Below are 11,624 nucleotides of genomic sequence, written 5' to 3'. Positions count from 1 at the left end.
CTATTCTTTAATAAGCGCCATGCGCCAACTGTGATCACGTGGCATTATGACTTCATCACGTGATACGTAAGGAGTTTCATTTTTCATTACAAAAGAAGTTATGGCCTCTCCAGTTGTAATGGAGAGCGATGTTCATTTGGAGGTGGCGGAAAAGGAGGTATGAAAGTGATATATTTTAAAAGGCGCCAAGTGCGCTTCATTGTATTAATATTAAACGCACAGCCAGTCCAGTCGCCTACTAAGCCTAAAAAGTTACACCTGAAGGAGGTCCCGCCAGCACACAAGAAGATAGGTCATCTCAAGGTTGACAAAGATGGCGAGATAATGTACAAGAAGGTAATTTATTGTATAGAGGTGTGGTCGTGATGATCACGTGTACACACAGACCCCATCCAGCATGTTAATGCTGTCCTTACAGCTGGGAATACAACAAGCAGTGAGATGTGTAGTGTGTAGTTAAGTGTGTATGGCTGCAATCATGTTAGGTTGGTAGTCTGGAGCCTAAAGCAAGGAGAGATTTGTTAATGACGGATTTTGAGGTAGTAGAAGTTAGTGATTACCCAAGGTACACATGACGACAAATGTGGTGGTGTCGTATTGGAATTGTTGATAGTTCTGGCAGTGAGTTCACTCCAGCACACAAACACAAAGACTTCAGATTCAAGACATATTCCCCAGTAGCATTCCGGTCAGCAATAATGTTGTCTTCCTGTCATAATACATCTCAGTTAATTTTAGCTTCTTCAGGGAAGCCTTTCAGATCAAGCCAGAGGACTACATGGTATGAGAACTCTCTAGAAATATTTCCTGTGCACTTCTAATATGGAGTGTGCTATAATTGTGTTATGTTATCTATGTTGTCATGGTGATGGTATGTTAATCAGTTGGCTAATATGGTTGTGCCTCACCATTTATTGGACCATACTTATGGCATTAATAATGAGGTGGCCTTGTATACACTAGCAATATTGTGCAGTGTGCTCCAACAAGACATGCCACGACATAAATGTCACTATATAGTGTGCACAACTTGTGCTTACAAAAACCATAGATAATATATATTATCTATGCAAAAACCCAGTAAAATAATTATGTAAAATGACTTATGAGATAATAACACACATTTACTTCAGAGGAGATTGGACACGATATAAGCGCTACTAAAAACTTACCGTTATTGCATATTTTCAATACCAAGACGAAGATAAAGAAGGTATTAGAACAGACACACCCGGATTTTTGTGCCGTACAACAGAATTCTTATTGAAACACTAGTGCTCAGGTTTCCCATTCTCTAATCAATTCTCCGTGAGGTCAGGCTGGTGGCGTCCGCTCCTTTTTTTTTAGTTTACTTGGAGGCAATTTCAGCATCCATATTACTTACTTCAATGTTTATTTGGCTCGACTACAAGCACGTAAAGTGTCCTTATAGTTCTACCCATTGATTTATCCATAGATAACTGACGAAACTTGCAACACACGTGATCCCTTAAGATTTCAACAGCGATTTACGGGCTTGGAGTAGTGGGGTTGAATGGGGTAGATAGCCCTAAAATACTAAACTTGAGGTGCACTTTTGAATGGTGCTTGTTAAAACTTTGCTGAAGGCTTGGTTATACTTTCAATACAAATATATGTGCTCATGTGTGCCGTGTCCAGCCTCCTCTGCATTTACTTATCACACTTTCAGTAGATTAAAGGGCAACCTTGAGACTTTCTCTAAACAAATAAACTAATGTCCATTTGGTCCCACATGGGGGGGTACTTTGAGATAATAAGTCACTCTCTAGAGTTCCTACGGATACAGATACTTGAAATTAACAAGGAGAAAACATCCTGACTGCCTGGCAGACTCTTGTAAGTGTTCAAGTGTTAATCGGATGGCTGCAGGTTTGAGGCTGCCCAGGTCCAATGACTCCAGTTATGGATTTTTTCTCCTTTCTCCACCTTCTCAATTATGTCTTTAAACAGGCTGTAGGACCAGGTGTCCTACAGACCTTCAGCACTTGTGTTGTAAAGCCTTAATAAATAAATAAATTAATTAAATTGGCTCCTGATTTTTAGAAGTAGCATAACATCAACATGAACAACTGTAATACAGCAAACACTGTAACCTGTGTATGCTCCAGCTTGCCAAGCTCTACTGTGCACAATGGGAGCAGCAATCCAATGTGTATATTATTAAAGAAATGAAAGGTGCTTGACATGGTCACTATAATGAGGTGGCTACTAATGGAGGCTTCACTACTATTTGATCTCTTGTAATTCTTACAGGTATCCTTGTGCCATTACCCACTCAGTGAGCTGTCCAATCCAGGAGCTAGCGGCTCCTTGTTTTACAGATCTGCAGATGATGAGTTTATCATGAAAACTGTGTCTAAGAAAGAGGCAGAATTTCTACAGAAACTATTGCCTGGTTACTACTTGGTAAGCTGGTTAATATTGTAATCTGATCCTCATGGTGATGATGGCTTCAGAATCTAACACAAAACAAAAGAACTTTGCTACCAAAATTCTTTGGCCTCTATAATTATCAGGTGTGTGTGTTGTTGTGTAGTGTGTGTGTGTTGTTGTGTAGTGTGTGTGTGTGTTGTTGTGTTGTGTGTGTGTGTGTGTTGAATGTGTGTAGATGCAGTTCATTGAATTGATGGCGTCACAGTTTATAGTATACACTCACCCATTACTATTATTGCTGTAGAGCGGAGGCAAGAACATTCGGGTTACAGCGATGAACAACCTTTTGCCATCCACGATAGAATATCACGAGAAATATGACCTCAAGGTGAATAATATGCCTTATGTCAGGAGGATGGTCATGCATCATCAGCTTGTGATCTCAAAGAAATAACAATACCAAATATTGTAAAGGACCACTTGTATCCCATGTCATATGTGTCCCAGATCCCTTACAAACCTTCTCAATCCTTATCCATATTTGGTAGTGTAATTACACATCAAAGGGTTGTGATGGGTGATCATCCTCTACTGGTATTGTACTGTGACACTATCATACCAGTTATGTTTGACACTATCCTCAGGGCTCATCGTACAAGCGTTTTGCATCCTCGTCGGAACAAGCTAAAAAACATCCAACATTTAAGGATATTGATTTTTTGCAAAGACATCCTGAGGTGCAGTGATAGGGTGTGTGACTGTATCACATGATCTCCACAGGGTATCACTCTTCCTGCTGAGATTTACGACCAGTTATTGTCCAGTGTGAAGAGAGATGTGACGGTGAGTGATGATGTAATGTGCACATGAAACTGTCAGTTAGTCAGTCAGTCTGGAAACATCTTTGTATGCTCAAGAGGTGATGAAATTTTGGATTAATGTATTTTCCAGTTTTAAAAGAAAAAATGGTTATCACCTATATCACCTATGCAACTTTTTGCATTTTTTTTGGGAGCCTGTATTCCACGGAATAGCAGAATTATGGAATAGCAGAATTATGGAATAAGCGAAAATCACATTTTAAATATTTTGTTATTGTTTATAGCCTGTATAACGTTTAATATACATACCTCACCTCGTAGAGAACACAATCACAATGGCACTGATCCTCGGGGCGATCTTTAAATAGGATATGTACGAAGATATTCACTCTAGAACAATCTAACTAAGCTAAACTACCATCAAATACACTTCACTACACAATCGCTAGAAAACTAGAAGTTCTTTGTGTTATACGTACTCATACCAGCTGTCACACACGAGTAACTGCCCGAATTTATTAGAGTTATATACAAAGTGTTAGTGGAGCTCTGATTTTGGGAGCTGAAAGCAGTATTATCCTCCGAAATTATTTGAAACACTTTAGGAAATGGTAACAGAGTTATAGGATTATTCCATGCATGCAGGGTAGATACCTAGGGGGTGGATTATTTTGTCCTAAACTATTCGGCCAGTTAGCTAGCTAGCTGCTCGTGTGTAACAGCTGGTATGCACAAAGAACTACTAGATTTCTAGCGATTATGTAGTGAAGTGTATTTAACAGTAGTTTAGCTTAGTTAGATTGTTCTAGAGTGAATATCTTTGTACATATCCTATTTAAAGATCACCCCGAGGATCGGTGCCATTGTGATTGTGTTCTCTACGAGGTGAAGAATGTATATTAAAACGTTGTAGAGGCTATAAACAATAACAAAATATTTAGAATGTGATTTTCGCTTATTCCGTAATTCTGCTATTCCGTATTCTGCATGCTATTCCGTATTCTGCAGAATACAGGCTCCCATTATTTTTGTGTGTAAAAAATGCTTAAAGTTATTTTCACGTTTTGGTTGTACAACATCTGTAATATATTGTGTAGAAGTGTTATGGTACAAGTATAAGAAAAAAATGTAAGGGATCATAAAAAAGTAGGGAAACAAGAGAGGTCGCTTACACCTACCTTTATGATCTGTTACATACAGTACTACCTGTACTGTAGGATAAATGTAGAAATTGTGTCCAAATTAAACCAAGTGGTTGGCAAATTGTAGGGTTATATGAACAGCCAGACTGAGCCAGTAGTAGTGCATGTCCAAACCTAGTTGTGCCTTATTGTGAGACAGCTAGACTAGCCCTATCACTTATTGTAATGTAGAGCTCCTTATATGGAAGTGCCATAATTAGTAGTAACTATTTTTAGCAGCAGTCAGGGCTTCACAGTATTTCAACATTACTATTAGTTAGCAAGGTAACAAGAGCTTAAGTAAAAGCAAGCAAATAATTTCTATTTAATTGCTTTTAATATTGTTGGCTGGTGTGACTAACAAGTGCTGGTACCCTGCTTGTGTATGAATTCTATAAAACGCTTCTAGAACAAAAATAATAAACTGTAAAAAGTACAATAAACAGCCTCCAGCTAGTTTTATACCAACTTCATTATAATTAGTGTGCACTAAAAGTTTGGACAAAAAGGCACGTCTTGGAATGAAGCAATGTCAAGCAGTGAAGAAATCAAGCCTGCAGCCTTATCAGTTGTCTTGGCTAAAGGCATCAGTTAGTTAGTTAGTCAGTCAGTCAATACACTGATTAATAGCATGCCCTTGTAAGGTATTGTCGCTAAATATAACCATATTAGGATGTAAACAATAATGGACAATAGAGCTATTATGGATGCAATGGCATTTTAACAGTGTTGAATATCATACAGTACTGTATATTAGGGATCATGGAGGTTTGGGCTTTCTTGCCCAACAAAATGGCCCAAATAACAGCCTCACCTTAACAGCTTGGCATTGGTTAGGCATAGCCAAGCCCATAAATGTCTTCAGAGCGACCCTAACAAATTGTTCTATTTAGCAGAATTTTATCCATGTATCCAGGTGTTAAAGAGTTTTGGCATCATGGACTATAGCTTACTGGTTGGTATTCACAACATCGACGAAGTTCTACGTCAGAAAGACCAAGATGTTCCTTCTTCTCCCAAGGCAGCCACTCTACCTCTCTTGTCAGTGAATGCATCAACCGATTCTCCACTCCAGCGTTCGCTAACTGTCCGAAGAATGTTCTCAATCATTCCTGAGTCAGCACAGGCACAGACACCAAACTTTTCTGTGGAAGAACCAGCCAGTTCACCTCCTTATGAAGTGCCGTGAGTTGGCCTGACATGGAACCTCTCTATAGTGACCTCTTTGAAGTGTTAGGATATTAGGAGTGGTCCCTAAAAATTGTGAAGGAACAACCTCAGCTGCTTTGTGTGCCTGCAAAATTTTCATACTTTAAATTTTGAGGCAGAGTGTGATGTATACAATATAAGTGATCCATGAAAACTCGCTCGACCTTATGTAGTAGCCAATTATGTGTTCACTGTTTGTAGTGTAGACTTAATTTTCACGTTGTTTAACATCTCAAGACTTTGATATTTCCATGTACAACGTAACTTTTGCACAGTGTTCACAGTTCTTAAAGTGTGCACTATATAGAGGTTCCATTGTTCCCCTTTATACTAACATGTTGATCACACGTTGTTTACAGTCCTGGTGGAGTACTGGGCAAAACCGATACTGGAGATCGTGTATTAATATTCCTTGGAATAATTGATATTCTCCAAAGCTACAGGTATGGTAACTACAGTGGACACACAATATAGTTATCTTAACACATGAGGACCACCTGTACTAACTGAATTGTCTGAAGTTGTGTCTTAAACAATGTGTTTAGCTGATTAATGAAAATTTCATCTACTCTAATAGAACAATCATTTGTGAAGTTTGGTTAACTGAACGTTTGGGGATAACTGGAGTTCAACTGTACTGATTCAGTGTTACAAGTAAAAGTATTGCCACTTTTTGACCAATTTCAGCACGACTGACCAAAATTCCTTTTTGTTAGACAAGTAAAATTTTAGTGGAGAAGCCATTAGTATCACATATAATTAGAAAAAGGCTCTGACTTATTATACTTCATGAATAAAAAATTGGAAATTTTAAAATGGGAATAGGGATCGCTGAAAAAGCCACAAAACAAGAAGGGATCGCTGGGGTGGTAATGTAAACCACAAATCCCTATTTTGACTCTCTGTGATAAATCTTTAGTTACATGCTCTGTCATTTTGAAATGAGTCAAAATAGGGATTTGTAGTCGATCCCTTCTTGTTTCATGGCTTTTTTCAGCGATCCCTATTCCCATTTTAAAATTTCCAATTTTTTATTCATCTAGTTTGTGTACTTTTTATTAATCCAGTAATGGATTATGGATTTCTTTTATTGATAGTGAAGACTATCGTGAATAGTGTAATTTTGCATTCTGCATAGTAATGCTGTCAACGTTTCAGTACACACATGAACTGATCAAATTGCGATCTGCATACAGAATGAGAGTCTCCTAATATGAGCTAGAATTCACATTACTGGTACCTTTAATAGCTGTCAAATTCAGTGCAAGAATTGTTGTTATACACTTGACTGCATTATTAGAGTATTTAAATGACTGCTCTATTAGAGCATTTAATCTGGATAATCCACCCATGTACAATAATCATGGAGTGAAAAACCACCTTGCAACAAAGTTTTCAGTACAGATTCTATTAGCCACAAGTAGCGCACACCAAAAAACCTAACTCGAGTGCAGCGTTGTATGGCTTCTCATGTGTAATGGCATTTTGGCAAGAAGAAACGGCCCGGTTTGGGCTGTTTCCATCCGAAAACGAAATCAAAAATAGGTCATGGACATGCACAATGGTCAATTCAGCAAGCCTTACTACCTTTTATCCCAGGATTCTCCTTGTAAACTTCGCTATGCCTGTGAAAGAATAATAATAATAATATGATCAGTATTCAGACAAATTGATACCTTAACTGGGTTCTCTGTTGAGTTTTTAATTTTTTTTTTTTTTATAAACAAATGGGCAAATTTCAGTTTTGTCTGAAATACACATACTGTTTCCTTTTCACTTGATACTTACTAGTGGACCTATACTCATTGCAAAGAACCACCAGAGGGTTGTTTTGAGTTGAAGGATGCTTTTCAAGGTGGTTTTTAAGTGTGCGTTCTATTAGGATTTTTGCAACAATCCCTATTATGAACCCACTATCGTGGTTCATGATATTTAACACTGATTTATCTGTTCCACCATGAAGTGTTTGGTATTGCTGCAGGTTCCGTAAGAAGTTGGAGCACACATTCAAGTCTGTTATAACTGATGGGGTGCGTTATTTAGAGTAACACATTTGTTAGTAAACACATTTATGTACTTTCAGGATACCGTCTCAGTGCATAAACCTGGCTTCTACATGAAACGATTTTATGACTTCGTTTCTACTAAGGTATTCAAGAAGGAGCCTAAAGGTTAGACAATATCAAGTGTGCACTAAATGAGATGAACATTTGTGTTCGTACAGTCAAACCCAAAACTCGACGGTCGTTTACTCGTCCCCCGGGCACAAGACGACAAGCGTCACTTAGCTCTGATGATGCTGCTACTGTACGGCCACAGTTACCACGACAACGAAGTGTAACAACTCCAGAAAAAGACAGTGCTTATCAACAATCATCTCCACCAGCATGTGAGTATTGTAGAAATTAAAAGTTTGTTGGTCATATATCTGTGACTACCTTTGGGTAACCAGCATGATGCTGCACCAATATTTGAGGCATTGTGAGGGGATGTTTTGAGGTGTCCTCATTTCCAGTGTCCTGATTAACTAGAATTAAAAAATCCTCTATATTAAGGACAAAGCAAAACCTCTGTATTATTTTTGTTTATAGTGTGTCCGTCTTCATATAAACCAATTATTGATAGATCATGTGAAATGCCACGATGATTTACGAGCAGTATTACATTTTAGATTAGACTCTGTGTGTGTGTGTGTGTGTGTGTGTGTGTGTGAACAATTGCTAGGGATGACATTACAGAATTTAATAAGTAGTCCTTCAAGGACTATTTACAGAGTTTACTAAAGGCCTTGATGGATATGCTTCTGCAGAGTGTTTTTTTTGTGATGTTGGTGTAGTCTATTGGAAATAAGCTGTAGCACAAGTTCAAGTGGTTTTGTGGCCTAATCCAAGTCATGTATACTATTTATCCCTAGTGAGCTTATCCTTTATCAACTTGCTAGGCTACATTCAGAAGCAGCCTGGGTAGCTCCTTTGATCCACCCACACTGTGTTTTAATAATAAGATGATGTTTATAAGTGAATGTTAGGAGTTTGTTAGTAGTGTAAACTAACCTGCAATTTAGAAGCTTTAGCCACAATACTTCTCACATATTCATTGACTGCTAATCAGTTTCAATAGAACATCCAATGGTTCATAGATAACTCACTTGCTCTACTCAGAGGAGCAAATATTACCACATGACACTATCTCCTGTAGCTATGAATGATCCTCCACCTGATTACACTGAGAAACCACAAAGATCAGGAGATCACATGCTCATTGTGACACGCCTCTCTTCTGTTGAGGAGTCACATGAACCCTTATCATCACCGCCTGTCACCATGACAACCACTCTGGAAGCATCAACAAGTCACATCACAGATACGTCCAATCAGGAATCAGTAACTAATGTAACAGTGGAAGTGGATACTAATGTAACCAATCAGGAGGCAGCATCTAATGTGCAGACAGGTAGAGAAAACATAACAATACCTCCTATCATAGTGACTGAAGAGGTATTGACAAAGACCACAGAAACAACCAATCAACAGGCAGCTACTGAGGTATTGACCAATCAGGAGATAACTACAAACCAGGAAACCTTGACTGTTGCAGCAGGAACCACCGATCAGGAGGTACAAAGTAACTGGGAAGAAGTGACAGTTGATGTGGACAAATCTGATCAATTGCAAGCTACTATTACTACTACTAAATCATTCACTATTCAAGCCACACCTCACAGGAATGTTATCTTGTCAGCACGCAAGGAACAAGAGATTGAAGCTAAACTAACAGCAACCTTATGATGTGTTAATAATATTGTGTAACTTTTATACAACACAAAAAGTGTGACAACAATTTTTATACTTTACACTAGCAAACAGCGTTGAACAGTTTTGGAAGTAAAAATTTTTATTTCTTAGACTTCTTTTCCTATAACAATTACCCAGATTATAGAATATTTTGGAATAAAATCACTATCTTACCTTGCTGGCAAGGATTATCAACAGTCGGCGGAATATAGCAATAAAATCGATGAACAGTTCCACTGAGTGCCTGGAATTACAGGGGATATAGTAACACTTGATTCTTATTAAAAAGCATACCATACACATACCAGATGTAATCTTTGTCACCATGTTCAAATTTCTCCACAATCAGTTGAGTATCATACATCACAAACACACAGAACACCATCAGACCAAAATACAGTTGAAACTGGAGAGATCAATTAGATATTCTAATTATTGCCCACCACTTTTTGTCATACCTGCAGGATGAAGTAGGAGCCCAAGAAGAGATTAATGAAACCCGCCAACAGCAACAAATTCAAGCCAGCCAATAGGGAACCTCCAAGGTACAGGAGTGATCGTCGCTGGGTCCACAGAGCAACCAATGTGAATGATGTAAAGATCACTGCTGTTGACAGGAATGCTGTCGGCACAATACTAGAGGATTATAATATAAGGGTCACGCGATAGTGACGTCACTGTACCTAGGGTCCACTGCTATGGCAAAATCCAGGGCAGGTCCTAAGGTCATTCCACTGAACAGTCCAAATGTACACATTATCCCTACACAACGCGACTAATACCACAAGTACATTACTACAACTACTAACTCACCAAGCCTCTTCGGCTGGTTCTTCTCATTATAAGGTGTTGCCATTAGCCATATCAAGCTGGCAAAAGAGCCGATGACCCCCAGAAACTGGCCCTATAATTTGACGAATGATTTACTATCATTACCACGATACACCCTACCGCTATAGATGAGATGAAATAGAGCACGGCTCCGGCCAGCGCTGACAACAACGAAAGGCTGAGCGTGCCATAAACATTTTTAAGATGGCGTCTCGCCTGGTCACTCCTATGAACATCACGATACTATCAATTCTGTGGGTGAAGTAGTTAACTTACAATTGAGAGAAGTTGGTTAAGGCTTTCATTGAGAACCTGTTGCGTCCTCCAAACAAGTTGTCCATGTTTTCTCGCGAATTATCACCAGTCACTTCCGTATTATGTTATGATGTTCCGTATATGTTAGGATACTAGTTCTAGACATTCCCTTTATAATGACGTGATGACACATTGCGTAATGTATGACAAGTGGCGTACAGTGATTGGCTGTAATAAAGTTAACGCTGCAGCGCTAAGCATGAGTCAGTAAATTGCCAATACTATAGTAGCTGGTTATATACAACCCACAAGTAACAAATATTTCTCAAACAACAAATTGCTGAAATTAATGTGCTGGAACCTAAAATTGTTGTTATAGAACTTCTGGTAGCCGGAGCCTAGAGTCGCAGCCCCAGATGTTGTAGCTCAATTAATTTTTGAGATGTTTAAAACTTCACTGAATTAATGTTTTAGCCACAAAAGGGACATCCAGTTTGTAAACATAATTTCAAACTTGGCTGGTATGGTAAGATGTTTGACACAAGGATGAGATAGCAGTGCATGTCAAGAAGAGGTTTAATAATGCATTGCTTTTCTTTTCCTTTCAGTTATAGTTTAAATCATCATCAGTTATCCTACAAGAGTATTTCAGTTTTAGCAGCTAAAATTTAACATACTTAAAATATATAATTTTGACCTCCTCTCTTCAATACTTAGAAGTTAGCTATATAGCCCTTCACCTTGTTCTTTCTGTCATTTAAAATGCAATTGCACACCTGTATGTGGCTTCTAGCTATCACATAATAGTTATCAAAGGGTGGTGCCCCCATAAATTCACACTTGCTAAGAAACAACCTTTCATTGGGACCTAGTAAAGACCAGTACGTGTCATTATATCAGTCAAATTTTCATCTAAACAAACCCGTGGTGCTTAAAACAATAATCCCAACGTTAATTGAAATTATACTGTATGCAGCCATTAATGAAACTACACTGACTCTTATTACTGCACACACAGACAATTTAATCTCTGCTGCTAGTAATAAGAAGCTATAACTCAATCTAGTTGTCCTTGCATTGCATTGTGGTAACCAGCAGATAATTCCATCAAAACCCTTTGACTCCTAATGAAACATGAC

General features: G+C 38.4%; 2 protein-coding genes across 2 annotated transcripts; one reads left to right on the top strand and one right to left on the bottom strand.

Annotated features, from left to right (window-relative positions):
* Positions 1-3: 3 nt before the first annotated feature.
* LOC136238216 (phosphatidylinositol 4-phosphate 5-kinase type-1 alpha-like) lies at positions 4-9,458 on the top strand. Its single transcript, XM_066028570.1, has 17 exons — positions 4-157; positions 223-336; positions 386-436; positions 486-565; positions 614-688; positions 739-781; positions 2,275-2,427; positions 2,478-2,537; positions 2,699-2,782; positions 3,039-3,131; positions 3,175-3,237; positions 5,313-5,581; positions 5,965-6,048; positions 7,587-7,635; positions 7,689-7,776; positions 7,830-7,994; positions 8,804-9,458. The coding sequence occupies exons 1-17, from the start codon at positions 101-103 to the stop codon at positions 9,391-9,393; spliced, it is 2,118 nt and encodes a 705-aa protein (XP_065884642.1). The 5' UTR covers positions 4-100; the 3' UTR covers positions 9,394-9,458.
* LOC136238232 (bax inhibitor 1-like) lies at positions 9,365-10,663 on the bottom strand. Its single transcript, XM_066028592.1, has 8 exons — positions 10,507-10,663; positions 10,351-10,456; positions 10,213-10,303; positions 10,083-10,161; positions 9,858-10,035; positions 9,705-9,805; positions 9,574-9,643; positions 9,365-9,520 (listed from the first exon to the last, which is right to left on the bottom strand). Exons 1-8 carry the CDS (start codon positions 10,569-10,571, stop codon positions 9,500-9,502), a joined length of 711 nt encoding a protein of 236 aa, XP_065884664.1. The 5' UTR covers positions 10,572-10,663; the 3' UTR covers positions 9,365-9,499.
* Between the last annotated feature and the right edge of the window lie 961 nt (positions 10,664-11,624).

Source organism: Dysidea avara, chromosome 11 (genome assembly GCF_963678975.1).
Source record: "Dysidea avara chromosome 11, odDysAvar1.4, whole genome shotgun sequence".
In the NCBI taxonomy this organism is placed as follows: Eukaryota; Metazoa; Porifera; class Demospongiae; order Dictyoceratida; family Dysideidae; genus Dysidea; species Dysidea avara.
Note: the sequence above shows the minus strand (reverse complement) of the source record. Positions and strands in the feature narration are given on the sequence as shown.

Coding starts and splice junctions, on each gene's coding strand:
- LOC136238216 (XM_066028570.1), top strand. CDS start 101: ATGGCCTCTCCAGTTGTAATGGAGAGCGATGTTCATTTGGAGGTGGCG. Junction 2,783..3,038: donor ACGAGAAATATGACCTCAAG/GTGAATAATATG, acceptor CACTATCCTCAG/GGCTCATCGTACAAGCGTTT. Junction 3,132..3,174: donor TTTTGCAAAGACATCCTGAG/GTGCAGTGATAG, acceptor TGATCTCCACAG/GGTATCACTCTTCCTGCTGA.
- LOC136238232 (XM_066028592.1), bottom strand. CDS start 10,571: ATGGACAACTTGTTTGGAGGACGCAACAGGTTCTCAATGAAAGCCTTA. Junction 10,457..10,506: donor TTAACCAACTTCTCTCAATT/GTAAGTTAACTA, acceptor TGATGTTCATAG/GAGTGACCAGGCGAGACGCC. Junction 9,521..9,573: donor TGATAATCCTTGCCAGCAAG/GTAAGATAGTGA, acceptor TAATTGTTATAG/GAAAAGAAGTCTAAGAAATA.